Genomic DNA, 27,787 nt, shown 5'->3' with positions numbered 1-27,787 from the left:
GGCCAGCCGGCCGGCCGGCCGCCGGTCCCCGCCCGCGTCCCCGCGGATACTCACAGCCGGTCTTGCCCACGAGCTCCCGCACCTCCTCGGACGCGGAGTGGGCAGCGCCCATGGTGCCCGGGGCGGGGATCCCGGGGCGCGCGTCCCTCGCAGGCCCCGGGCTGGCGTCGGTTGCGCCGCGGCGGGTCCGGCCTCGGGTCCAGCGCGGGTCGGGACGCCGGGGACGGGGCTGAGCCGCGGGTTCCGCGTGGGGCGCGAGCGCGGCCTCTTATAGCGGCGGAGGGCGGCGCGCCGCGGTCCTAGCGCGCGCCGGCTTCGAGCACCGCGGGGAGGAGGGGGAGCGCCCTGCCCCCGGCAAGAAACGGTGGGGAGGGGTGGAAGGGGGTGCAGGGCCTAGGAGCCCCCAGCTAAAGTTCCCCCGTCCCCCACGCAGCGGCCGGGCTCCTCGCGGCTCGGCACCACCTCCGCAGCGCCGCCGGCTTTGGGAAGAGGCAGGTGTGAACAGAGTTGGGGTGTAGGTGGGCGGGAGCAGCCCCCTGGGAGGTTCCGTGTTCACCCCCCACCCCGCTTCCACCACACCCTCCCAGATCTCAGGAGGGAAACTCACCTGGGACAGTGAAGAAACACAGCCAGGGTTAACTAGCTCGATGGCGAACAGCAGTGAAGGTAACATAATAATAGTAATCCCACTTAAATGCGCACCGGGTGCTTGGCTTGGCTTTGTTCCAGGAAAAGTCCTTGGCCCCTCCCCAGCACCTTGATGAAGCGGACAAACCCCAGGCCAGAGCCGCCCATCCTAGCAACACAGCCCAGGAGCCCGGGGTGGGGGGTGGGGTTCTCAAACTTGAGGGGCAGGGGACTCCCCCTTCCCTCACCATTCCGACTGAGGCAGGGCCCGGGAGGCTGCATTTCCAAAATGCCAGAGAGAATGTAATGAGGGCGGTCCCTGAGCCTCCTGGGAGAAGTTTTGCCTTAAATTGGTTTCAGGAATGGGATGCTGTGGTCAGCCTGGATGACCTGGGCCAGTCCTGCCACCTGTTTGACCCTGATTCCTTCTAGTTAAAATGGGGACGATGACAGTCAATGACAGGTCTATCAGAAGGGCCTGGCATGGGACGAAGCACAAGGCAGTTGCTGTGGAATCACGTCCATTTTACAAGGGAGGAACCGATTCTCAGAAAGGTCACACAGCCAGGGCAGAAATTCAAAGTCAACATCTTCTAGGTCTCAAGGCCAGGCCATCGCGCTCCACAGTGCTGGGTGATGTGGCCGTCAATGTTCAGCACGTACTTGGTGTATGTCCCGGATGCCAGGCTCTGTGACAGTGTAGGTGCTCACAAAGACCTAGATGGGCCCACCTACAGCAGCTTCACAGGGCACTGGGGAGGGCACTGCCCATTCCTCCCGATCACAGGTCCAAAGTAAGAGTCACAGCCCTGGGGTGGGGGGAGGGGGCAGTGTCCTGCAACCAGCCAGAGCTGCGTAAAGAAGGAAAGGGACCCCCCCCTCCTAGGTGAAGATCCAGATGCCCGTTACACTCTGTTGGCACTCTGGAGCAGTACCTGGAATCTGCATTTCCAAAGCACTCTTGGGCAGTGCCGAGATAGCCAGGCTGGGGGAGTGTTGGCTGTGGGGCATCAGCTGGTCTGAGTTAACTGGACCCAGAGTTTGCATTTCAAGGCAAGAAGGAATCTAGAAATCCAGATTGGCCTCAGGACCAGGAAAGGGGTTCTAGGGCCCTTTCAGAATTACCCACAATTGCTGTACACAATTTTATTCTCATTTAAAATACCCGTTCCTAAAAAAAAAAAAAAAAAAAAAAGAGTGCCTGTTCCTGGGGCGCCTGGGTGGCTCAGTCGATTGAGCACTGGACTCCTGATTCCCGCTCAGGTCATGATCTCATGGTTCGTGAGTCTGAGCCTCACATCCTCAGGCTCTGTGCTGGGAGCACAGAGCCTGCTTGGGATTTTGTGTCTCCTTCTGTCTCTGCCCCTCCCCTGCTCTCCCTCTTTCTCTCCTCTCAACATAAATAAATAAACTTTAGGGGCGCCTGGTGGTTCAGGTGGTTAAGCAGCGAAGCGTCCTACTGCGGCTCAGGTCATGATCTTATGATTTGTACGTTCGAGCCCTGGAGCCCTGCGTTGGGCTCTGTGCTGACAGCTCAGAGCCTGGAGCCTGCTTCGGATTCTGTGTCTCCCTCTCTCTCTCCGTCCCTCCCCCACTCATGCTCTGTCTCTCTCTCAAAAATAAACATTAAAAATTTTTAAAATAAGTAAACAAAGTTTGGAATAAAATAAAATACCAGTTCCTGGAATTTTATTATATTAAATTATCCAAGGGTTAAATGATGGGGCTTTCTGCTGAAGACACAGAAAATAGCATTTTCAGGACCGCACCTCCGCCCCCTCGGCATAGCTGCTCCCAGAGCTAGAGACAGTGCAGGTGGGTGGGGAAGAAAGCTCTGGGGGAGTCGGGGGGCGGGGCATGGCTCTGCTCTGCCCCTCAGTGATACCAAGAGGCCCCAGCGTGTGGGATGTCTGTCTTCACTCTATGACCTGTCTACACGGTCACCTCAAGCCCCACTGGCTCCTGTCAGCTCCTAGGTGAGTCCTGGCACTTGTCCCTTCCCCTCCCTCTTCCTACAGCTGGGGCTTCCTCTTGAGATCTCAGTGTAAACATCACCTCCTCCTCAAGGCCTCCTCAAGGCCTCCCTCCGCCCTCCTGGGTCTGTTGCCAACAAGCCACCTTCAGGAGCCAGCAGGGAGCTGGAGGAGGGGGGGCCTGGGACGTGATGACCAGGGTGGGTATTTTTTCCTGGCTGCAAGCCTTGGGGAGATACTCAGGAGTTCCTTGTGGCAGCAGGAAGGTGGAGAGGCCAAGGCCAAGTGTTCGTTCATTCATCCATTTCACATTTACTGAAACCCTGACGTGTTGCAACCCTTGGCTGGGTCCTGGGGCCACAAACCAGAAACAATCAGGAGCCACCCTTTGGCTCCTAAGGAACTCCTGGAGGAATGGGCAGACAGACACACAGGAGGTGACAAGGCAGAGGGGTCAAGCACGGGCTGACTTAGGCCAGGAAAGATCCGGAATGTTCAAGCCAGAATGGTTCCTGGAAAGACTCTTGTCATCCCTTAAGCCGAGCTTCGGGGAATCCAGGACTAGCCCCAGCTGCGAGCCCAAATGGGCAGGCCGGAGGCACACACTGGGTGGACAGCTGTATCTGTGAGGTGTGGGGGGCCTGGGCCTTGCCCCCCTGCTCTGGCGGTGATGCACGAACGCAGCATGGGCTCTCCCCCACACGAAGCCTGCTGCTGCCTGTTCTAGGGCGTCACGGCTTTAATTCCATCCTAACAGTGGCTCTGGTGGCGTCAGAGCAGGAAGGAGGTCTGGAGCCTCGCGTGGGGTCTGGCTCGGCTGATTGCATCTGGAGCCCTGCAAAAGGGGCACCCCGTGTGGGGATCTTTAGGTTCGCTTTACACGGCGTGCCCTTCCGGGGGCTGGAAAACACTTCGGTCACCAGGCAACTGCCTCTCTTCTCCCCGAGGAGCTGATTAAAACGGGTGGCCGAGATTAGAATGGCTGGTAACCGTGAATCCACAAAGGACAGCGGTGCCCAGAGACCTCCAGGATGGTATTCCTGCGGCTCTCCCACCTTCTCGTTAGGGAAGGCTCCCAGACCATATGTGCGCAAGTGACTTCCCCTCCCTGGGCCTCAGTTTCCCCATCTGTAAAATGGCAATAATAATGATGCCTTGCTCCGGGTGGCGTGAGGGCGAAATGTGGGTATTTGAAAGGGCTTAAAACAGTGCCTGACGGGGGAAGCGCTATCTAGTGGTATGCAGGTAAAGCTGGGGACGCCCTACTTTGTAGCATTTGCCCATATCCGTGGTGTAAATATTCCATCAATTTCAAGCTACCGATAGTTTGACAAGGGGCTTGCAAAATTCCTGAACGTCTGACGATTCCATCTTGCAAGCCGGTCTGAGCCCACTGCAGCATCACCACACGGTAGACCATTATTCACAGGTTCATTTGTTATTTTTTTTTAAGTTTATTTATTTAGTAATCTCTACGCCCAACATGAGGCTGGAAGCCAGGACCCTGAGATCAAGAGTCACACACTATCCTGGCTGAGCCAGCCAGGGGCCCTCATTCATCTGCTTTGAGTGCCAGGAATTTTTTTTTTTTTTTAAGTTTATTTATTTTGAGAGAGACAGACACAGCTCAAGTGGAAAGGGGCAGAGAGAGAGAGAGGAAGAGAGAGAGAATCCCAAGCAGGCTCTGTGCTGCCAGCTATGGAGTCCTACACGAGGACTCGAACCCAAGAACTGTGGGATCGTGACCTGAGCCGAAACCAAGAGTCAGATGCTTCACCGACTGAGCCACCCAGGTGCTCCTTAAATACTACAGTAAAGGAGCCAGTTCCTGACCTTGGAGGATCCCGGAGTCAGGAAGGAAAGAGGTATAAACAGACCATCCCAGTACAGCTAATGGATACCAGCTGCTGTGGGAGTCTGGAGGAGGGGCACCTAACACATGCCCATTTTATTGATGGGAAAACCAAGGTATTCAGAATGTATGGTAAACCAGAATCAGAATGCAGGTGTGAAGCTGGATAAATGCCAGTTCCTATCATTCATCTGTGTCGATTCCTTTTCCCTCTAATCACTTAGGGGCGCTCCCAAGGCTCCACAATGTTCTGGGAGCAAACAAAATGCCTTGATCGTCAGGCCCCTGCTCTAAGAAATTTACAGGGAATGCAAGTGCCACCTGGCTTAGCCTCGGACTTAGAGAAGAGCACATCTAAACCACTTCAAAGAAGGATTAGTGATGCTCCCATAAAATAAGTTGAGGCGGGAAGGGAGGGGATCCTTGCAAGTGCCCACACCCACGTCTAGTCTCTAACACGGGTAGTTTTTCTCTTAAGCTCATTAAGGCTCCCGCTGGTCTCATGAATGGAATCAGAGAAGAATCATCCCCAATCTGCCCTTTTTTTCTTAGGTTTATTTATTTTTGAGATAGAGAACGAGACGGAGTGCAAGCAGGGGAGGGGCAGAGAGGGAGGGAGACACAGAATCCGAAGCAGGGTCCAGGCTCCCAGCTGTCAGCGCAGAGCCTGACGCGGGGCTCAAACCCACGAACCGTGAGATCATGACCTGAACTGAAGTCTGAGGCTCAATCAGCTGAGCCACCCAGGCGCCCCACCCCCAATCTGTCTTTTGAATTAAAGTTGCCCTTTTGGTTATCTTTTAAACAATCCTTTCTCGCCCGAGGCACCCTGATCTTTTAGGTGAACCTTGGGTGACAGCGTGTTCCAGCAGACAGGCATCGGATCCCCCCAACGGCTCTGGCATTCCTGGTTGTGTGCCCCAAGGGTTGCCTGCTTTACCCTCTGAACCTCGATGTCCTCATCGGTAGAAGGGGTCCACAGCCCCATCTTTCTCGAGAGGGCTCAGCAAGGGGAACGGCTGGCACGGAACATGGCCTCCACACCTGGCCATTCCCTTTCTTGGGGGTCAAGAGCAGGACCTTGTAGCCAGGCTGACTCTCCTGTCTCTCCCTCGCTCTCCTCCCTGCAATACCCCGTGAGACAATTAAACGGGACTCGCGCTCGAACTTTGGTCTTACCTCCACTTGTTAAATCCTTTGCCGTCTCGAAGAGCATTTTACAAGCATTGCTTCCTCTCTTCATCTCCAAGACTTGGGGGGGCCCCCCCACCCCGAGCTGGGAAATCATGTCCTCTCGACTGCCTGGGACAAGGATCCTTCCGGGTGGCCAAGTTCCCCAGATCCTTCACGCCCCCCACCCTCCCGGGCTGCCCCCAGCATCTCCAACCTAACCCGTAGCTGGAGCCCACAGCCCGGACCACAGAGGGACGCAGCTCCATGGGAGGGAGGGCCGGCTGCCTAAAAATAGGAGACAGGGGCTCTTTGGGGAGGGCGGCCTTCTCTTACTTATATAATTATAAATAGTGACCTATTGCCGGAGTTTGCAGGGGGCAGATGGAAGCCTGTCCCTGGGTGGGCGTCAAACGGCCCTGTTGTCCGAGAAACAGGCTCACCGGAGGAGCAGAAAGAGGTGGCAGGGGCCCAGAATCTATTCTAACTTCGCTGTCGCCATCGATTCACATCGAGCGGCGCGGCAGGCTTTGCAGAGAGAGTCATCATCAGTGTGTGGGAGAGTCTGGTAGGACTGCTTCTCAGACCCGAATGCAGCCACCCCGTGGGGGCTCCAAATGGCACTGCTCTGATTTACTCAGGATCTGTGCTGTGTGGAGAGGCATCCTACACACTGAGCAGCAGGACTGTATGGAAGGCAGATTAACGGCCCCCAAAGGCGTCCACGTTCTTATCCCTGGAACCTGTGAGCACGCCAGCCGACCCGGAGACGGGGAGGTTATCCTGGACCATGCGGGTGGGCCCAACAGAATCACGAGGGTCTTTGTATGTGAAAGAGGAAGGCAGGAGGGGGTCAGGGTCAAGCGTGACGTGATGTGAGAAAGAGTCCACTAGGCATCGCTAGCTTTGGATCGGAGGAAGGGTCCGCAAGCAGAGGGGTGCAGGCGGCCTCCGGAAGCTGGAGAATGCAAGGAAACAGATCCTTCCCCAGAGGCTCCAGAAAGGAACACAGCCCTGCTGACGGCAATGGCAGCCCAGTGAGGCCCGTTCCCGACTTCTGACCTCCAGAACTGTGGGTCAAGACATTTGTGTTGCTGCCAGCCGTCAAGTTTGGGGTCATCTGTTACAACAGCCTTAGGAAATTACCGGAGCGTGGGTTTGCACCTGCAAATACCCCAGTGCCGAGGAAACCAGCGTTGACCAGACTGTCTTCCCAGGGGGATGGCTCTTTAGATTCTGTGTGCATGCACATCACCTGGTGTTCTTGCTGAAACTCAGATTCCTGGGCCCCCTGCACAGGCCCAGACTCAGCAGGCCGAGGAATGCATGGGAAATGAGAACTCCAGGTGATTCTGATACCGATGGCCTTTTATTTTCGGTACTGGCTATATCGAGATGTCATCCACCTACCAGACAACTCCCCGTTTAGAGCATACAATTCAGCGGTTTTCGGTATCTCCAAAGAGTTGGGCAACCATCAGTATAATCAATTTTAGAACATTGGCACCGTCCCCCCAAGAAACCCCACACCCTTAACCTATCCCCCCTCGGTCACCCATTCTCTCTGACCCCTGACGACCACTAATTACTTTCCCGTCTCTATGGATTTGCCTCTTCTGGACATTTCATGTAAATGGAGTCTGTAATACGTGACCCTCTGTGTCTGGCTTCTTTCACTTAGCGGGATGGTCTCAAGGGTCGTCGCTTTGTGGCAGGGGGCGCAGCATGGCACTCCTTTGAGTTGCCGGGGAATACAGCGTTGTGCGGGTATACCGCATTTTCTTTCTTCACCCATCCATCGAGGAACACTTGAGTAACGGCATGGCTTTCCTTAAAGTGTCTCGCTCAGCCACTGCAGCCGAATGACGGGGGGGTTGGCAACCTAGCATTCCCATTTTGTAGATGTGGAAACTGAGGCTCATAGTGCTCAAATCGCATGCTCAGGTTCACGTGCTCTGTAAGCGAGGCCCCGGTGGGTCCGAGACGCTGGCCCGTGAACCAGTGACTCGTCTTGCTGGGGTCCCCACTGAGACTCTTCTGTGACCTGCCAGCCGGGTGACAGAGCTGGCAAAAGAGGGAAGAAGATGGAAAATCCACTTCCTCCCTCTGCTGAATCAGTTGGCCATAATTTCACTGCGTTACTGAGTAATGACCCAGGCGATGCCCTTCACCGAGGGCTAAGCACTTTACTGTATTTACCTCTGGATCCTATGACAACACGTGGGATCTGCATTCCTCACTCCTCTCCGTCCCCATTATAAGCACGAGGAACTCAGGGCTTGCAGAGTCCAAGCTCTTGGCCGCCACATGGGTGGTTCTTAAATGGTTTTGTGCCTCAGCGTTACATAAAGGGCGTGGCCCAGGAATCTGCATTTTTTTTAATTTTTTTTTTTCAACGTTTATTTATTTTTGGGACAGAGAGAGACAGAGCATGAACGGGGGAGGGGCAGAGAGAGAGAGGGAGACACAGAATCGGAAACAGGCTCCAGGCTCTGAGCCATCAGCCCAGAGCCCGACGCGGGGCTCGAACTCACGGACCGCGAGATCGTGACCTGGCTGAAGTCGGACGCTTAACCGACTGCGCCACCCAGGCGCCCCAGGAATCTGCATTTTTAACGAGGGCCCCAGCTGTTTCTGATGCAGGTCACCTGGGGACCACACACGAGGCCTTGCACTGTCCCCAAATGTCGGGGGCAGGATGCAGACATGACTGTGCTCCCACGAGACCCCTTCAGGCACTTACCCAAATCCTTTCAGGAAAGGTGTGCGGGCTGGGGCCCAAGACTGCGCTGGGGACGGAGACACTGGCTTCTCACATCCTCACTGTCCCCGGGCCCCTGTGGGAACAGACTCCACATTCGGGTGCAGGGAGAGAGACCCTTCCCAAAAGCCCACCTCTGTGGCTGCAAACAGGTACGGACAGTGAAGAAAACTGGGCTCTGGTACACCTTCTACTATGACTGACTGTCCCCTCGGCTGCCTGGCCCTCAGGCAGGTCCCCACCTCCAGTGTGCTGGTAGGTGGCAGGGCAGCCATCTGGGGGACCACGAGCTGACCGGCAGGGCAGGACACGGGCTGGGATCCTGCCACCCGCTCCGTCTTAGCACCTGGCCACCTCCCACCGCCCTCTCTCCCTCCCTCCTCCCCTTCCCTCCAGGACGGCTTGCCTGTTCAAGCAAGACCCCAGCTGAGCGCCTGGAAGGCAGGATGATAAATACACGTTGGGGTTCGGAATCGGCACAGTCAATAATTTGGGGCTTCCTTGGGAGAGGACGCAGCAGGCACCTACCATTAGGGCAGCTGGCGGCGGAGGGCGCGGGCGGGCGCGGAGGTGGGCCCAGGGCCTCCCACTCCCCGTGTTGACTCAGCAGAGCTCAGGGCCTGCTCCAGCTGACCGGGCGCCCTTCCCAGATGTCCGCTCTGGGCTGTCTCTTAGACCTCTCCTGGGGCTGGCTGCGGAGAGCAGAGATGGGAACCAGGTCCGGCTCTCCTGCCTCATGAAAATGAAGGATGTGAGTGTGAGGGAAAGGCAGGAGGTCCTTTATGCTGGGGAGGCTTCCTCTGTGCCTGAGACTCCAGGGGGTGGGTGGGTGGGGAAGGGACGTGGCCTGGAGGCTTCTCAGTCCCACTGGGTGTGGAGGCAGGTGCAAATCCTGGGCAGGGTTCGGCGTTTTGACCTGGCAGAGGGGCCTGCCGGGAGAAAGCCCGAAAGAGAGCCCCCTCTCTCTTCCCGACGTCACGCTGGATGGGAGCCAAGCCGGAGGGCTCGAAGCAGAACTGAAAAGCTCTCTGCAGTTGGTTAGCTCAGTGCTCTCATCTTCCCAGGACAGGAAGCTCAGAGAGGTCAAGGTCATGCAGCAAGGACAACCCTGGCTGGGCCCAGAAGAGGCCCTGAGACTCAGAGCAGGGTGAGGGGAGGGCTGGTCCCCGGGCCATTTATGTCAGGGTCTCCTGCATTCTTGTACAGAGGTGCAGGCTCCTGGGACCTACTGGGCTGATTTTTACGTACTCTCAAATTTGGGAGCCTCTGCTGCAGAGGTTGGGGTGGGGTCGGAGATATGGTTCAAATCTTGTTTTCGGCCTCAGGCCACGACTTGCCTGGGGAATCGTTGGTCCCCATCTGTGAAATGGGTACCTGAGACTTCACACGAAGTGCTCACAGCATGCTGGCGCATGGAGGGTGCTCCGCCTCGGGCAGGTCTCTGGGCCAGCTCGGGGCCAACCAGCTGCCTGTCCTGGCTGCCTCTAGGTGGGGGTTGGCAGAGGGCAGGCTCCCTGCACCAGCTGGCACGTGTGCACTGAGGGGACTGTGCAGAGGGAAGAAGCTGTGTGCAGCTTGTGATGAGGAGGACGCTGGGGCTCATCCCCTGGGGCCAGGCTAAGCCCCACAGAAGGAGGGAGTAAGATAGGAAGGGCCAAAGAGGCCATGCCTCCTGGATTTTGTCAAGCCTGGGCCCCAAGCCCAGACACCAAATGTCACAGGGTGAAGAGAGGGCCTGTGGATTTCCGGGGAGAGGGAGGCTGGTGCAGACAGCAACGAATCGAGCACTGCGGTGGGTCCCCGTGGGCTTGCGGGTCAACAGGAACGGAGTGTGCGTGTTGGGAAGGGTCCCGGGAGCCGGGGCATCCAGAAGGAGGCATCCCTCCCTGGGGACCTCAGTCAGGCCAGGGCATGATTCAAGGGCACAAGGGAGACAGCCCTTGATGGGCTCAGATCCTGCAGTGTGCACTTGAGGGCTGATGAACCAGCACCTCCCCGCCCCCACCCCGCACCCCGCAGAGATGAGTGGTGAGGCCTGGCGGTTGGCTTACAGCAAAGGCCCCCTTGCCTCTGTCTCTGCCCACAAAGCACAGTAGAATGGGGCACGTTTTCATGCCACTCATGCTGAGTGTTTATTTCCTGTTCAGGGAGGGGCAGCCAGAAGACTTACTGCTTCAGATTGACTTCTTCTTGACATTCAGAAGCCGAGAACAGAGTTTTCTGGAGATGCTTATCTATATATGAGCAGCAACACGGGACCGAAGTCTCTTTCGGGAGGACTCTGCAAGGGCAGGGCAGCCCTGTCTGTAGGGGATCAGGGGTGGGGCCAAAAGTCCGGATGCAGAATGAACCAGAACCGTGTTCTCCAACCGGGCTACACGTTTGAATCACCTGGGGGAGCATTTCAAGACCCTAATGCCCAGGCCACACCCCCGGCCCCAATTAAATCAGGCTGGGGTGGGGGAGGGCCGTATTTTAACCTCCCAGATGATTCCAATACACAGGAGAGTTTGAGAAACGCTGTCTCCACCCCAAGCTGCAAGTTAGGCTCGCCTGGAGCTCTCCTAAAGCAAACAGGGGCAGGCTGCGTCCTGGGCGCAAGGAATCAGAAACTCTGGGGGTGGGGGCTCCGGGGTTGGTGGCTTTGAAGAGGCCGCCAGGGCGGAGAGTCACAAATCGTGTCAACGTGGCGGTGGCATTCCTCCGCCACCCAGTAGCACGGGTGCACACGTTATCAGTATTCTCTTGGTGAGTTCTGGTAGTGTGACCTTGGACCAGCTGCTCGCCAGCTGTGCTGAAAGATGTGGCTCATTAACCCCATGTCCCAGAGACTCCAGTGGCCTATCAGCCTCGAGGGCGCGTGGCCAGGGCACCAGGGACGCCCCACAGGTGGCCTCCTGTCTTTCCACTCAGGGTACATGTGGGTCCTCGGGCGGTAGGGACAATCCTGGTAAAGGGAGCATGAGTAATCTGGGGGAGGCTGTCAGTGCGACCTTGGGTAAGTAGCTTCTCTTCTCTGGCTTCAGTGTGTCCTTTGCTAAAAAAAAAATGAAGAAGAAGAAGAAAGAAACAAAAGAAAGAAAATCTGCCTTTATCCTTCCTTGAAGGCAAAATGTGTAGCTGAAGGCTTTGGGCTCTCTGAAAGTCAGGTGTCACGAGTTTTAAAGATGATTTGTCGGGGCACCCGGGTGGCTCGGTCGGTTAAGTGTCATAACTAACTCTTGATTTCGGCTCAGGTCGTGATCTCACGGTTTGAATTTGAGCCCTGCATCCGGCTCTGTGCTGATGGTGGGAACCTGCTGGGGATTCTCTCTCCCTCTCTCTCTGTCCCTCCCCCATTTGTGTCGTGTGTGTGTGTGTGTGTGTGTGTGTGTGTCTCAAAAATAAATGAATAAACTTAAAACAATTCATATTAAACAAAAAAAGATGATTTCTGTAGCCCCAACTGAATGTTTGAAGGCAGAACCACACCGGTGAAAGGGGGAAATTGAGGTTTGGGGGCTAGATTGTGTGGAGCCAGGGTGCAAGGTCAGAATCCTCACGTGCAGCCCCAATAGCCTGGAAGATCCCCCAGGGGCCATCAAGTATGGTGCACAGAGCTTTGCGGATAACGAATCAACTCAAACGGGCAGAGCCTGAAAACAGCAAGACATCATTTGAAACAGTGTTTTGAGTTTTGTTTAAACTGTTCCCTCCTCCTTTCTCTCCCCCTAGCCCTCCCAACTCCTCGGAAGCCTCCAGTAGGAGCTCACAGCTCCTGGCGGGGGCGGGCACCACAATTTAGCCTTGGGAGGACTTCATCTCTGTACTCTAGCCCCAGAATTTATTTTGACTTCAGAAAAAGTCAGGGGTCACCCTGCTGGCGCTCTGAGCAAGTTCCAAACTCAGTGTGCATTGAGAAGTGTCTGGTGTGCTGGGCAGGGGTGGGGGACTGGGGTCTGCTCCTGTTAGAAGCCCCCCCACTGAGGGATGGAGAGGCAGGGGTGAGCAGGATGAAGGCACCTATGTTCCAAATCCCAGGACCTGCCCTGTGCCCTCCCTGCTGACTTCTCCAACAGCAGGATGGTCAAACAGTAGGATGGTGAGGAAGGGGAGAAGTGACACATTAGGAACCCGCAGACTGGGGCGCCTGGGTGGCTCAGTGGGTTAAGTGTGTGACTTTGGCTCAGGACATGATCTCACGGTTTGTGGGTTCAAGCCCCGCGTGGGGCTCTGTGCTGACAGCTCGGAGCCTGGAGCCTGCTTCCGATTCTGTGTCTCCCTCTCTCTCTGCCCCTCCCCCACTCATTCCCTGTGTCTCTCTCTCTCTCTCTCTAATAAATAAACATTAAAAATTTTAAAAAAAGGAAAGGAACTCGCAGACCGATGGAAACCCCGCTTGTCCCGGGATCACCAGACCCCTTCCTGTCCCTTCGTCAGGCCCTCTCTGGAGGGACGGTGGAGCCCTCCTGGGCAGATGCTGCAAAGCTGGAGGAAACCACGGCCCCGCCCCCAAGCTGCTGCTGTGCTCTGATGTCACCAGAAAGCCTCTCCCGTCAGCTATTCTTAGTCTGGAGAACACACCTCCGCCTGTTAGAAGTTTCTAGACTTCAGGCTCTTTATAAATAACTTAGAAACTTGTAGTGTGCCACCGGCTTAAGCACTTGCTTCTTTTATGCAGGATGTTCAGAGAATCTGGAAGCTGGGGCACCTGCTCCCTCCCCGGTGAACCTTGTAAATACTGTTCCTCTACCCGGAAGGCTGGCTTCCACTTCCAAGCAGCCCTCCTGGAACCAGACCTCATCAGTACCAGCAGCTACCCAGGGAGTGGGTCGTGTACGGTGCTGGGCGCTAAGTAAGCGCTGAGGGATGTCGGAGGCAGTTCTGGTCGGGCGGAGGACCCGGGTTCAAATCCGGACCCCGCCCCTCACAGGTCAGGTGATCTCGAGAAGCCACTTTGCTGCTCTTTGCCTCCGTGTCTGCATCTGTGAAACCAGGACACGGGCTGTTGTGCAGGCGACAGGAACCAAAACACGGCACACACACACACAGCGCGCTTGGAGTGGCACAGGGGAGCTCTCTGAGGGCCCGTGTTGCTCCTGGGGTGAACGAGAAAGTGCTTTCGGAGGAGGGACTGTTCTCTCTGTTCACCCACAGGAAACAGAGACCCCGGCCTGCAGGTTAAACGACTTGCCCACACTTGCTCAATTAGTATCAGAAGTCGAATTTGAACCTGGGTCTCTGCCACCAGAAGCACACAATTATGAAGTGCTGTTGCCCCCTAGGGCATGAGGAGGAATCAGAACCAAGTCTAGGGTGTGGGGGTGGGGTGGGGTGGGGGGACTCCACATCTCTCCGAACCTGAGGGAGCCATCCCTCTCCACCGTCTGTTTCTTTTCCCTTGAGACCTTGGGCAACTCAGTGCCCCTCGCTGAGCCTCAGTTTCTCCACCTATAGACTGGGTTTATAATAATAGCATCCACTCTGCAGAGGAACATGAGGACTTTGAAAGGGGGGGGCGCCCTCTTCAGCGTCCTGGATAGAGCAGACACCCCCCACCCCCGCCCTCCCGCAAGACCAACTGACCTCCAAGACGCGCCAAGGTTGGAACGTTCCCGTCTTCCTCCACACGTCCCTAGAGCCCTGGGCACCGATCCCGGGCGACTTGCATCGGTCGATTGTGTGCGTAAATATCTCCCTCGATGGACAAGAAGGTTCTGCCGTTGTCCTCGCCAGGGAGCAGGTGCCCAGGAGGATCGGAGCAAGGCTGCTTCCCCAGCTGCCTCCCCTCACCACCCCCCTCCCTCCCCGGGGCATTACGTACTAGCTCACTTTGCGTGGTGAAACACCATCTGGAGACTTTAGGCGTTTCCCACATTTTTCCATGTTTGTGATGGAGCACCGCACGGGGTAGAATTCACGGCAAAGGCCAGTGCCTCTTGCTGGCGGCAGGAGGGAGTCGGGCATAGAGCAGAGTGACAGGACCCATGGGGAGGGGAGCAGCCCCTTCCCCAGCCCCCTCCAGGCTGGCCGGCTCACTGAGCCCTTGCTCTGCACATTCGAGGCTTACCAGTCCCGTGCTACCACCAGACGATGGAAGAGGGGGGCTCAGCAGGGATGAAGGCTGCTCACGAGGTGTGGGCCACGAAACAGTGTGGCCAGCTGCTGTTTCACTTATCAGACTCGAATGAGTTCCCCTCACCTCTCGAGCTTTGCTTCTCTTGGAGGCTCATTCTCCAAAGACTGGTTGTCAGTTCTCCTTTCTGGAAAATCCTTCTCTGCTGTCCCTGACTCCCACCACGCACTTCCTTCTCTGGAAATCTACAGGAGTAAGAGCCAGGAGGAGCCTGGGGTGCGCAATCATCAGGGCCCCTGGGTGCAGCATCAGCAGGGTGCGATGAAAGTTCTCAGCAGGAGTCGTGACCCTGGCAGGTGCGAAGAATTCAGTGCAGGAGGAAGCCGTGCAGACGGCACAGTTCGGCAGCTCTGAAGAAAAAACGGGGGCTGGAGAATCAGGGTGGGGGGGGTCAATTAGGGTATCTGCCATCGGACCCAGGGAATCTAGGCTTTGAGACCACAGCCCCACATGGAGAGTGAAGGGGACCCGGAATCTTCCATTGGCATAGTGACTACAATTAAGATTCGGCTGAGGTCCCTGGAAAAATCAATTCCTTCCTCCTGGCCAAAGAGCAGTTTGCAGACTTCTGTACTTCCCGGGAGCATCAACTTGCTTGGGATTGCACGGCGCTTTTCTTAGGACTTTACTCCCCAGACGGGTTGTACTATTTAGTACGGAGATGAAAAACTAAAGCAAAGCCATAAGTTCTTGGTCTTTATTTTCATCCTATCTTATAATGGAAAGCAACCTATGTATATTTTGTATTTTCAGTGCTTAACACATGGAAGAGAATTTGGCATCCTCAAACAGGAAGGCTTTGTGGTTCCCATTTTAAAGGTACAGAGTCGTCGGTATGGCCAGATCTTTCCTAAATGTGGCGAAATACACATGGACACAAAACTGACCTTCTTAACCACTTTTTTTTTTAAATTTTTTTTTTTAACGTTTATTTATTTTTGAGACAGAGAGAGACAGAGCATGAACGGGGGAGGGTCAGAGAGAGGGAGACACAGAATCTGAAACAGGCTCCAGGCTCTGAGCCGTCAGCACAGAGAGCGACGCGGGGCTCGAACTCACGGACCGCGACATCTTGACCTGAGCCGAAGTCGGCTGCCCAACCGACTGAGCCACCCAGGCGCCCCCTTAACCACTTTTAAGCGCACGTTTCGGTGGTGTGAAGCACATTCACATTGTATCGGGCAGATTTTTAATTTGAAAGTTGTAAGTTTGCAGAGAGGATGTTACTGTTGAAGAGAACGGAGATTTGCCACATTCAAAAGTTCAACTTAGTGGAAGTATAAGAATTCATGAGGGCCATCTGGGTGGCTAAGTCAGTTGAGCATCTGACTCTTGGTTCCAGCTCAGGTCATGATCTCGGGGTCGTGGGATTGAGCCCTGCTTGGGATTCGCTCTCTCTCCCTCTGCCCCTCTCCCCGACTTTGTGCTCTATTTCTCTCTCTAAAATTAAAAAAAAAAAATTTTTTTTTTAATTCATGAAGTACTTGGAAGGTTTTGAAAAGTGCTTAAGAAGAAATCAAATATATTAAATTCATGAGTGCACTTAAAGTATTTAAGGGGAATTAAATTTTTTTTAAAAGAAGTGATTGTAAAATGCAGTCAATTTTATAAACAAAATGGATTCATGAATTCAACACAAAATCTTAGGGAAGAACTGTGTTTTGAATTTGTGTTTGTAAGAAATAGAATATTAATTGGAAAAAAACAGCACAGAGGTCCCGAATCCCCTTTCACAAAAGGCTTTCAAGACAGCAAGTTGACAAAGAGTGCTTCCCAGCTTTCATACCATTTGTGCGTAAGAGCTCACTGTTCAGCAGTTCCCAAACTTGAGTGTGCATCACAAGCCCTTGGGGGGCGGCTTGTTCGCAAACAGATCTTGGGCTCCAGCCCCAGAGTTCCTGATCCAGTGGGTCTGGTGCCCAAGAGCCCGTGTTTCGTTTCTTTTTTCTCTTCTCTTCTCTTTTTTTTCAAGATTTTATTTTTAAGCAATCTCTACACCCAGCGTGGGGCTCGAACTCACAACCCTGAGATCAAGAGTTGCACACTCTTCTGAATGAGCCAGCCAGGCACCCCAGAGCCTGTATTTCTAACAAGTTCCCAGGAGATGCTGATGAAGCTGGCCCAGGGACCAGACTTTGAAACCCAGGGTGCTAGGTCCACACAACGTACCCAGAGAGGCCAGGTGGTGGTTTTGTTTTGTTTTGTTTTGAAGTAAGCTCGAAGCCCATCACGGGGCTTGAACTCATGATCGTGAGATCAAGTCGCGTGCTCTACGGACTGAGCCAGCCAGGCGCCCCCCATTTACTATGAACGATCAAGGGCTGGCTATGAGGGCAATACTTACGTACTGCCCACAAGTGGCCACGCCCGAAGCCCCTGGTCTCAGGGTCTTTCTCCAGGAAGGTGAGGGAGGTGACGGTGCCTAGTGACCGAAGACAGTGAGGCCACCTTATCTGCGCTGTTCCCCCAGCCTCGGCTTGCGGGGACGTGGGATTCCTTCCTGTCCGCGGAATGCCTAGCGAACGCAAAGGCAGAGCAGAGATGCTGGCCTGGTGGGAAGTGTCAGCCCCAGGGCAGGACGGGGGCGCCGAGCAGACCAGCCGCACACAGGGGCGGCTGAGGAGCCGGGGACACGGGGCCTGAGTGGCCACCTGGCCGAGTGCCTGCCGCGGAGAACCCCGGGAGACCTAACCACCAGCTCATCGTCCGAGGCAAGAGTCCCTTTGAAGGTCGCCTGGTGACTTTTCAAATGTGGGCTGTCAGATTAGGGACTCCTGCTCTTGGGGTGCGGCCGCCGTCCCGATGAGGAGGTGGACATTCCCACGCCTGCTCCAGTTCCCTCAGAAGAGAGGCCTGGAGTTTTCTTCCCTGGCTGTTCTTGTGGGAGGATGTTCTGCCACCTCCCCCATGGCTCGCGCCATACTTTGTTCAGCTAGTTCTTGGATCGAAACGCAGAGGGATTACGTGAGTTGGGCTTCTCTAAGACTGACATGAGGAGACAGATGGCTCTCCCCAGCTGGGGCGCCTCAGGCCCCTGTCTCCCTGGTATCTACAGGGAACTTCTCCTCAGGGATTCTGCACATTTGGTTGGAAAGTGAACAGAGAGACATTCAAGACTGTGTAGCCACAGTAGGAGGAAACATATTAAGCTGCCTTCTCTTTGTACCAATGAGCATTTATTTATATAAGAATGATGCGTTATTTCGGTTATTTAGGACCTGTTAAGGCTCTAAGTAAAGAATACTTGCTTGGTGTAAACATCACAGACAGATATTATCTCTCCTATGAAGAAGCTGGAGATGAGCATTTCCAGGGTTGGTACAGAAGCTGAGCAAAGTTGCGGCCCCGGGCTGGCATTTCTGCAATCCTTTGGGCTCTCCCCTCGTGGCTGTAACGTGGCTGCAGCAGCTCCAGACATCACATCCTCCCAAAATATAGGTATTCGGATCAGGATGGGAGGAGAGGCAGAAAGGAAAGGCTTCTCCTCTCATCAGGGAGCGAAATCTTACCAATATCTCTGTGCAGATGCATTGCGTGTCAGGCTGAGTCCCACACCCTCTCCCAGACCAATCGCTGACAAACTGGGTTAACCATACTTGGCTTTCACCGCTTGTAGGTAGTTCATATCTAACTGGGGGAGCTAGGTACATTGCTGCCAGAACAAAGTTTGGGTTCTTTTTGTAAGAATGAAGAACTAGCTATCGAACAGCAACCAAGATGGAGTAAGCTGTCCCTGGGGTCCTGCTAGATCCCTGGCTTCATGTGACGTACTTTTCACCAACCGCCAACTATCTCCTGAGTGCCTCGTACCCCCTCGGCATTGTGCTAAGCACATGAAGATAATCTGGGGACAGAAGGGACTGGAGGCGGTCCCACTGACTAAGCATGCATTATTACAGGTGTCGACAAAGCATGGCTGACCCCTGGTTTTGCAAATAAAGTTTTATTGGAACACGGCCATGCCCGTTTGTTTAGGTCTCTGGCTGTTTCCCTCGTACCACAGCAGAGCTGAGCAGTTGCAACAGAGACCATCACGCCTGCAAAGCCTGTATTATTTACTATCCGGCCCTTCCTTTACAGAAGACATTTGTCAATCTGGGCCTTGCCGTGCTACCCGTCATTATTGACAATTCGGAGGACTGCCTGCCCTCTGGGAAGATGACACGTGCAAAAGGAGAACACAATAGACGTGACCCATCACTCGAGTCTATGTGTCTGGAAAGGTGTGGGGGCATCTCATGGAATGGATGGCTTCTTCCTTTTTCCTTCTCAAAGGATTTTTTCAGGGTGGCTCCGTGGGTTGAGCGTCCGACTTTGGCTCAGGTCATGATCTCACGGTTCGCGGGTTCGAGCCCCGCGTCGGGTTCTGTGCTGACAGCCCAGGTGTGTTCCAAATCCACGCAAACAGACGCAGCAATGAGCGGCCAAAGCCTCGCAGTAGGGCCTCCTGAACCCCATGTGTCACTGGGGCACCAAGGGGTGGCAGTGTCTTCCTCTAAAATGAAATGAGGATACAGGGGGGGCCCCCAGGTGGCTCAGTCGTTCGACTCAGGTCATGATCTCACTGTTCCCGGGTTCGAGCCACCTGTCGGGCTCTGTGCTGGCGGCTCGGAGCCTGGAGCCTGCTTCGGATTCTGCGTCTCCCTCTCTCTCTGCCCCTCCTCTGCTCGCACTCTCTCTCCTTCAAAAATAAATAAGAATATTAAGAAGAATTTTTTTAATGAAATGAGGACAGAGAGATGGCACACCCAGGCAAGCGGGTGGCCCCGCAGAGGCATCCGGAAGCAGATCGCGGGGAGAAGTTACGGTCAGGAGGTGGAATGGGGCCCGACGAAGTCCTCCCGGCCTTCGATCTGTGAGGCTCCACCAGAGAAATGACAGAAGGAGTTAAAAACAAGCTGGGAACAGATCTGGTTTTCTTCTGAGTCACCCAGGGAGGGAAAATGGGAAGTTCCCAGTCTCCCTCTCTCTCCTTCCCAAATGGGAACACCGGTTCCCGGGAGGGGACGGCGTAGCCTGGGGTGTGAGACCAGCTGGCAGGACACCGGGGCCATCTTGTGTGGTGGCTCGCTCCTTTCTGGCTCTCTGGGTGCTCCCTGCTCAGCACAGTCTTCCCTTGCCAGGTCGCGGGGTGCCAGGAGCCTAATGAGATGGTAAGGTTAGTGCTGCTGATGGTTTTGGGCCGCTGCCTGATGGGGGTGACTCATGCCGAATGTACCTTGCCTGGACAGTGACGTAGCAGAGTCCATCACGGCCAGAGGAAACTATAAAGCCGGTGCCCCAGATCTCCTGGCCTGCCCTCACCACGGAACCATCTGTTTGTCTCTGTTACCACGTGCACAACACTGCTAGGAGACCTCTGCCTCCCTGCTCTGTGGCTTACCTGGGGATGGCAGCTCCACATGTCACAACCTGAGCCCCTGAGACCCGGAATCAGCCCTTCTGTGTGTCCACCCCCAGCCCCCAGAGGAGGCTGAAACCAGGCTGGATGGTAAACAACGCCCCGACAGTTTCAGTGGAAAACTATGAGCAAAGGAAGGTGGAAGGCCTGACACACGTAGAGGGAATCTTAGCCGACGATAAAAAACACACCCATAGACATAGAGCATGAGTTACCATCCTGAGAAACCAAGAGATCAACAGGTGGTCCTCCGAACGCCTTTGGATGGCAGCTTCTAATCCCCGCCTGGAAAGGCAAAACGATGATGTGCACAAGAGTAAGTCATGCTTTGGCACAGGTCATAAGGCATGCCCTGAGTCTACCCCTGGGACTTCAACTAACTCACCCGAACTACACTCTCTGACATTTTGTCACAATTTCACAGACACCTGTAGGCACTTTTATACAAGAGGTCGCCTTGTTCTATTCTATCCTGGCACAGAATCCAGGCTCCGAGGAGCGTGAGCTTGGACAGTATGGGATGTTTGTGCTTTTGGGGCAGAGTATCTGTTGTGGGAAGGTAAAGGGACTTCAGTTAACGTTCTAGAAGCATTTGCCTGCCACAGTGTCAGCCGCTGTGGATACAGATGGGAATAAGTGTGAATGCTGCCATTGGGAGCTCACGGTTTTACATCCCACTGAGGTCTCGCCCCGCCCCTGTTGCCCCCGCAGAAGGGAAGTCGGCTTCACGGCCCAATGGCATGAAACATGCCAGCCAGACTGGGGTGAATGAGCCCCTGCTTCTCAGAGCCACGTGTGGTCTGAACAGCCAAGGCAGCACACAACTCGGGCCACTGTGAGTCTAAATCACCCCCACACTGAACCAGGTTATTCCGGGTGTGAGAGGAGAGTCCCATTTGGTTCTAAACCTCTGCTGACTGTGTCTTCCACATCATGAGGTCCAGGCCCTAAAGGCAGATGAACAGACTGGCGGAAATGGAGGAGAACGGTGGCCCTGTGCCCAGCCGCCCACGCCAAGCACTAACGGAGAAGCCGGCTGCAAGCGTGCAAAACCGGAGGTTTCGGGAACAGTATCCGCTTAGACCAAGGGACTTGGGTGAGCCCCAGCCCGTGGTATCTCCAGTCCTGACAAGACTCTGGGCTGGACCTCTCCAGATGAATGCTTTCAAGTCTGCATTTGTGGAAGAACATCTCTGTCATCCAGGGCTCAGAAAAACAACCCCCTCCCACCCAGCCTGGGAGGGGAGAAGTGGAGGGCGTTGGGTTAAGTAAGCATTTGAAGACAGGGGCTCGTGGAAGATGTAACTGGAAACGGCTGTTGGTGGAGCCCTACCCACGGCCAAGCATCCTGAGTGGGCCAAGAAGGGTAGATGCTTAAGGCCCAGGAGGGGTAAGAGGCAAGAATGCGAACGTTTCGATGCATCAGCACATCACTGGCTCGTTCACACGATGGGCAGGCTCAGAAGAGAGGCCATTAGGTTCTCTGTGTTTGCAAGTGGAATTGCTGAGAACCAGACCCAGAAATAAAGCACAGCCCCCAGACCAACCTTGGATGGATTATTTTCTTATACCTCAGCCCAAATCATTGTTCTTAGAGCCAGTGCAGTCAATGGAATTAGGGTCTTCTTAGGCTGAGTTTGGATGGGTTATTTTCTTAAAAAAAAAAAAAATTTTTTTTAACGTTTATGTATTTTTGAGAGAGAGAGAGAGAGAGAGAGAGACAGAGAGAGAGAGCATGAGCAAGGAAGGGGCAGAGACAGGGACAAACAGAATCCGAAGCAGGCTCCAGGCTCTGAGCTGTCAGCACAGAGCCCGACACGGGGTTTGAACTCACAAACCTTGAGATCATGACCCGAGCTGAAATCAAGAGTCCGATGCTTAACTGAGCCATCCAGGCACCACACTCCCAATGCCCTAACTTAAAATAAAACTCTCTGTTTTTAAGAGAGAGAGAGAGAGAGAGACAGAAAGAGAGAGTGAGCAGGGGAGGGGCAGAGAGAGAGAGAGAGGGAGACACAGAATCCGAAGCAGGCTCCAGGCTCCGAGCTGTCAGCACAGAGCCCGATGCGGGGCTCGAACTCACAAACTGTGCGATCATGACCTGAGCGGAAGCTGGACGCTTAACTGACTGAGCCACCCAGGTGCCCCTAGATGGGTTATTTTCTTATACCTGGGCCCAAATCATTGTTCTTAGAGCCAATGCAGTCAATGGAATGAGGGTCTTCAGGGTACCTAATTAAGGAAGAAAGTCGCAAGGTCGAGTATGGGCCTTTATGAGAGAACTCCGCTACCTTGAGTTCTGCAGAGCTTCTGGGCAGACAGTGCTAATTGTGGGGGCTCCCGCTAAGCCTTGAGTGGAAGATGTAAGCAACCCATCCCTTTGTGGGCAGAAGGGGGGGACCACACATCTCTGCTAAATTAGCAAACGCTTTAAAAAAAAAAACAAACCCTGTTTCTGCTGAATTTTATGCCCCTCGTCAAGGAACATCTCAGAGCCGAAGCTTACCTGAAACCACAGGTCTCTTGTTGTCAGGATGCCACAGGCTCACCTCGGGCAAACAGACTTCCTGGTGAGCGATTTTCAACAGCTTCTCTTGAACAACTTCTACCCACGGGGCCAGGTGCTCCCCAGGGTGCTCCAGAGAAATCGCAAATGGTGTAAGATTCTGTGGGAACACTGGTTGGTCCTCAACACCCAGTCTCATACTGAGGATGTGCTTCTTGCTGTTAACTTTCTTACGTACGCACGGCACTGTGGTTGGGGAGGAAAGCATCCTCGTTCTTAGGAGAGAGGCACCAAAGAATTTAGGGAGAAGTCTCAGGTTGTCTGAGACACTTTCACGTGGGTCAGGGGGGAAAACGTATAGAGAGAAGGGAAATAAAGAAAATATAGTAAATGTTGAACCTTGGTGCAGGGTATGTGGGTTTCTATTCCCCTTTTCAACTTTTTAAAAAAGTTTATTTATTTTTTAGTAATCTCTATACCCAACATGGGGCTCGAACTCACCACCCCAATATCAAGAGTTGCATGCTTCTGACTAAGCCAGCCAGGTGCCCTGCCCCTCTTTCAACTTTTTGATGTTGCTTCTGCTTAGACTTCCGTTTAAAGAAAATAGTCAAGTGGATTGTACAGTAGGGTCAGTAACCTACAGCCTGTGGTCCTTCCCCAGTCCATGCCTGTTTTTGTCAATAAAGTTTTATTGGCACAAAGCCACACGCACTCATTGACCTATTGCCTATGGCTGTTTTCCTGCTACAAGGGCAGGCCTGAGTAATCGTGTGGCCTGAAATTTCAGCCAAAAATACTTTTACTCTCTGGCCCTTTCCAGGAGAAGTCGGCGACCCCTGCTTGAGGAGAAATCATATTTTAGGTTACGGTTACACAAGATGAGTTAAGTTCCAGAAATAAATTACACTTCCATAAAGCCAGAGGGGAAAAAAAGCAACTGCCTATAAAAAGTCTTCGCAGGTTTTGGGGCGCCTGGGTGGCTCAGTCAGTTAGGCGTCCGACTTTGGCTCAGGTCATGATCTCACGGTCTGTGGGTTCGAGCCCCACGTCAGGCTCTGACAGCTCAGAGCCCGGAGCCTGCTTTGGATTCTGTGTCTCCCTCTCTCTCTCTCTGCCCCTCCCCTGCTCATGCTCTGTCTCTCTATCTCTCTCTCTTTCAGAAATAAGTGAACATTTAAAAAAATTTAAAAAGTCTTTGCAGGTTTTGAATAAGATTTCCCTAAACTTCAAGAGGACAAATTTCCCAGACAATGAGGTATAAATAAGGCTTTCTCATCCTCTGTCACAGTGAATGTGAGGGAAATAGGAGACTGCTGAAGCTGGCAGGGAGGTTGCCACGGCAGTTAGCAAGGGAGAAATTTAACAAGGTTTTGAATGCCAAATAGTAAGGGATGATGTTATTCGCAAGTTTCCCTGCAGGACAAGAAAACCCTCAGAGGAAGCAATTTGGGGGCAACAGAAACACCTCCGCAGTCAAGTCCGAAGGCTCAGGCTCGAGTACCTGATCTGAGCCGCCCGCCAGACGAAGGCACCTATACCCTCCACGGGCCTCATTATTTCTCTTTGTAAAATGTCAGGAACAGTGGTCTAGCAGAGGCCTTTAGCTTTCAAATTTCCTAATCTCCTGGGAGTAGTTTCATACAAAGGTAGCCATTACCCAGAAAGTCTTACAACTGCACTTTCTTTCATCTCTTTTTTTTTTTAAGTAGGCTCCACGCCCAAGGTAGGGCTTGAACTCACAGCCCTGGGATCCAGAGTCTGATGTACCGCTGACTGAGCCAGCCACGCGCCCCGTTTCCATCCCATTTTTAGAAGAGGCAAGTCAGGGCAAAGACCGGGTAACAGGGATCCCAAAAGTTCCTTAGAATATACGGGTTAGCAGTTACAGGTGACAGAAACGGCACTTCTCCGGGCAGAGCTCCTGGCACAAAGGTGGGTGCCATGAAGACACTCAAGACATCAGGGGCCGACCAGCTAGAAGACGGAGACAGCAGCTCTTCCCAGTGCCACCTCCCAGAGAGGGACGACAGTGGGGCGACACTGTCCCCGAAGGGCAAATGGTCGTTGGGGAGGATGAAAAGCCGTTACTCTCTGGATGTATAAAGCACAGGTGTCCATATGGTGCATAAGCAGACTTGACATCACATTCAGGGCTCATGGCAGGTCTCTTCCCGAGAGTCCAAAAGTGGAAACAACCCAAAGGTCCATTAATAGCTGAATGGATAAACAAAATGTGGCGCGGCCACACAACGGAACATCATTCGGCCTTAGCAGGACTGGAACACTGATTCATGCTATGGAGTGGACGGCCTGTGAAAACGCTAAGTGAAAGGAGCCAGTCGCCAAAGATCACGCACTGCCTGACCCCATCCTCATGAACTGTTTGGAACAGGCCAATCCATAGAGCAGGAAGTAGATGGGGCGCTTGGGGGAGGGAGGAATGGGGAGTGGTCGCTTAATGGGGTAAAGGGCTTTACTTTGAGGTGGCGAGAGTGTTTTCATCTACACAGAGGTGGCGGTCGCACAACTTTGTGAAGGTACTAACTGCCACTGAGCTGTGCATTTTTAAATGATTCACTTCAGGGGCGCCCGCGTGGCTCAGTTGGTTATGCATCCCATTTCAGCTCAGGTCGTGATCTGTTTGTGAGTTCGAGCCCCGCGTCGGGCTCTCTGCTGACAGCTCAGAGCCTGCTTCGGATTCTGCGTCTCCCTCTCTCTCTCTCTCTCTCTGCCCCTCCCCCACTCGGACTCTCTCTCTTTCTCAAAAATGAACATAAAAAAAACGGTTCACTTTATGTCATGTGAATTTCACCTAAAAAAAGAGACAGCAAAACAATTTCATGGGGGAGGTGATGAGGAAAAACTCGTCTGAGGTTCGTGGGATGGGTGGGGAGGCAATACTGGAAAAAAGGCTGAGCAGAGCCGGGGAAGGGGGTACAGGGAGGGATGTAGGAGAGCCTGTGGGCCAAGTCCTCTGCATGGGAACAGCAGGTGGGGTTCAGGGCAGGCCGCCCCCCAAGATGCCACTGTGGCGTATTGATCATTTTGAACTAAAGTGCAGCCAGGGCAAGGAGGACGCTTTGACCTTCCTTTGTCCCCCTGAGAGCAGGAAATCCTTCTCCCTTGCGCACGGTACTCCCGCCCCGTGCCAGGAGAAAGAGAGGCGTCCTCATCACCGGCGGGAACTCGGGGCCGAGAAGGCTGTGGAAACCACCCTGGCTGCTTCTCCACTAATTTGCGGCCCCACGCCCAAACCCCTTGCCCTCGATTCTTCACAGATGTGTTGGTTGTCTAGAATGCACGAATGCTGCCTGCCGTGGGCACTCCTCTGAGTGTCTTATTTCTAGGGGCTCCTGCAAGAAATTACATTTACTACTATTTTTTCTCCTGTTCATCTGTCTTGTGTCAATTTAATGATGAGACCAGCCAAAGAACCTAGCAGGAAGGAGGGAAGTCAATGTTCTGTCCTGGGGCCATGACTGAGGGAGGACATCACCATATAGTTAAGTGGTGCGGTACTAGAGAATTCCAAAACCTGGGGGGAGGACCAGGTTTTGGTGACAGGGAAAACACACACACACACACACACACACACACAACAACGAGCTTTCATTGAGTGCTCCGACTTCTGCGGCTTGACTATGAAAGTTTCCATTAAGATCTGTGTCATTCTAAGGGAAGCAGTTAGGAATTTTGGCCCCTCGAGGATTCTAGAATGCATGCTGCCCGGCTGGTTCTCTCCCAAACTTCTTTCCTTTTTTTCTGTCAACTTCCTTTCCTAAGTTCACTGAACGATTTGCCTTTAGGTCTTTCCAAACCCCAGAGAACTTGCCATCATTATCTTTTTTTTTTTTGCACAGCCGAATGGGGAAGAATTTCCTACGGGAACATTAGCCTAACTCTAAACTTAAAAAAACCCCACCCTCCCCTGCACCCCCATCACCCACAAAACTAAAACGCTTGAAAGGGGAATCCGCTGTGAAAAAAACCCTCAATTGCATGGCGGCAGCCTGGCAGTGAGGTGGCAAGGAACACCTTGCCGGCGACTGGGAGGCGCGAGGGCCGCTTTTGGGGCTTTGCTTACCGTTTGCAGCGTTTGGAGCCACTGGGGTGCTGCATCTGGTCTAGGGGAAGCAGCCGAAGAGAGAATATAGCGTGTGCCCGCTGCCCTTTGCCGCTTACAGCGAGGTCATCACGAGGAAGATGCTCAGCGGAAAACGTTGAGAACCAGGGGTCAGAAATCCCGGGCTTCCTAGGTTCCAAAAGGGAACTGCTTCTGTGCGACCCCCAGCACGAGAGGAGGAGGAGGATCACTTTGAGCCATGCAGGCTCGTTAAACACCTTGACCCGGCTGTGGCTAATATCAGACTCAAGTGGCCGCCGTTAAGCCAGGGGGTGGGGGCAGAGATAGGCACGGGCAAGAAAACAGAACAGGCTGGCAAGTTCTGGCAAAGAACTATGATCACGGGCACAGATAGGGGAGTAGTCTGCTAAGGGTTCGAGGGAATCGTTCCCAGAGGAATCATGAGCCCGGAAAAGGAAAGACGTCCGGGGCTGACCCCAGACCTGCACCAGGCGGGAAGTACTCAGTCAAGTTGCCCAGCTCCCAGGGAAGATGCGCCCCCTCCCCCCACTAGTGGTGTGACCAGGGAGGACTGGGCTCAGAGGGGAGGAGGGGCGGCAGCAACCGGTCTCCCCACCCCCCCTCCCCCCACTGTGGGGGGCAGGCCGGCTTCATGGTACCTGCCCACCTGCCCAGCAGAGTATCTCGTCACTGGCAGCACGGTGGCTTCTGCGCGTCTCGCTCTTCTTCCAGGTGGCAGTTTGTACTGCAGCTGTCTGGCCCCTGCATCCCCACCGAACGGGGACCGGGGGGAGGGGCGTGTCAAAACTTCTAGTTCAGGGGGCTGGTCCCCAAGGAGCCAGGGCGGACTGACTCTGGCGGGACACAGGAAGTGGGTAGGAGAGGTTTGGGGTGAGCGGCACAGAGGAGGCGGGGCCCCCAAGCCTTTCCTTTTCCACGGGTGCACGGGAGGCCGTTCCCTTCGGAGTTATGCTGTGGGTGAGTCCGCGACCTGTGTGGCTCCTGAGGCAGAAGTGACACACGTGGCTTGTCCTGAGGCCTCCTCTCCTCCCCCCCCACCCCGCCCCCGTCGTCATCTGCTGTAGACGGAGGAGTTAAACTCCCACCCCCCGTGGCTGTGCTGCTGCGGCCAGAGCAAAGCAATAGTTTCCGGACAGAGCGGTATCTGCCACCCGAAAGTCTGACCGCACAGGGGCTGTCTCCCCTGGGAGGAGGCACGTCCTGCCGTGGGGAGCACACCCAGAGTGGGGAGGCCACATCGGTGTCCAGGTCTTCATTCCCAGGGGGGGGGGGGG

The 27,787-nt window shown here is 54.2% G+C and overlaps 1 protein-coding gene and 2 long non-coding RNA genes across 4 annotated transcripts in view; 1 reads left to right on the top strand and 2 right to left on the bottom strand.

The window, feature by feature from the left end:
* TESC (tescalcin) overlaps positions 1–235 on the bottom strand; it is a 52,815-nt gene extending 52,580 nt beyond the window's left edge. The window contains exon 1 of one of the 2 annotated variants that reach the window (XM_040443781.1): positions 55–235. In XM_040443781.1, the coding sequence (XP_040299715.1) occupies positions 55–112 (58 nt within the window). In that variant the 5' untranslated portion in view covers positions 113–235. The remainder of the gene's footprint in view (positions 1–54) is intronic. The other variant, XM_040443780.1, reaches the window with a different exon arrangement.
* A 10,251-nt stretch (positions 236–10,486) lies between these two features.
* Positions 10,487–14,154, bottom strand: LOC121010275 (uncharacterized). Its single transcript, XR_005781072.1, has 3 exons — positions 13,949–14,154; positions 13,116–13,347; positions 10,487–11,415 (listed from the first exon to the last, which is right to left on the bottom strand). It is a non-coding gene; the product is annotated as an uncharacterized LOC121010275 (long non-coding RNA).
* A 4,774-nt stretch (positions 14,155–18,928) lies between these two features.
* LOC121010274 (uncharacterized) lies at positions 18,929–23,433 on the top strand. The gene is made up of 3 exons (XR_005781071.1): positions 18,929–19,039; positions 22,709–22,714; positions 23,402–23,433. It is a non-coding gene; the product is annotated as an uncharacterized LOC121010274 (long non-coding RNA).
* The last annotated feature ends 4,354 nt before the right edge of the window (positions 23,434–27,787 follow it).

The sequence above is a fragment of the Herpailurus yagouaroundi genome, unplaced genomic scaffold (assembly GCF_014898765.1).
Source record: "Herpailurus yagouaroundi ecotype Mexico unplaced genomic scaffold, PumYag 191, whole genome shotgun sequence".
NCBI lineage: Eukaryota > Metazoa > Chordata > Mammalia > Carnivora > Felidae > Herpailurus > Herpailurus yagouaroundi.
This window is presented reverse-complemented; position numbering and strand designations above follow the sequence as displayed.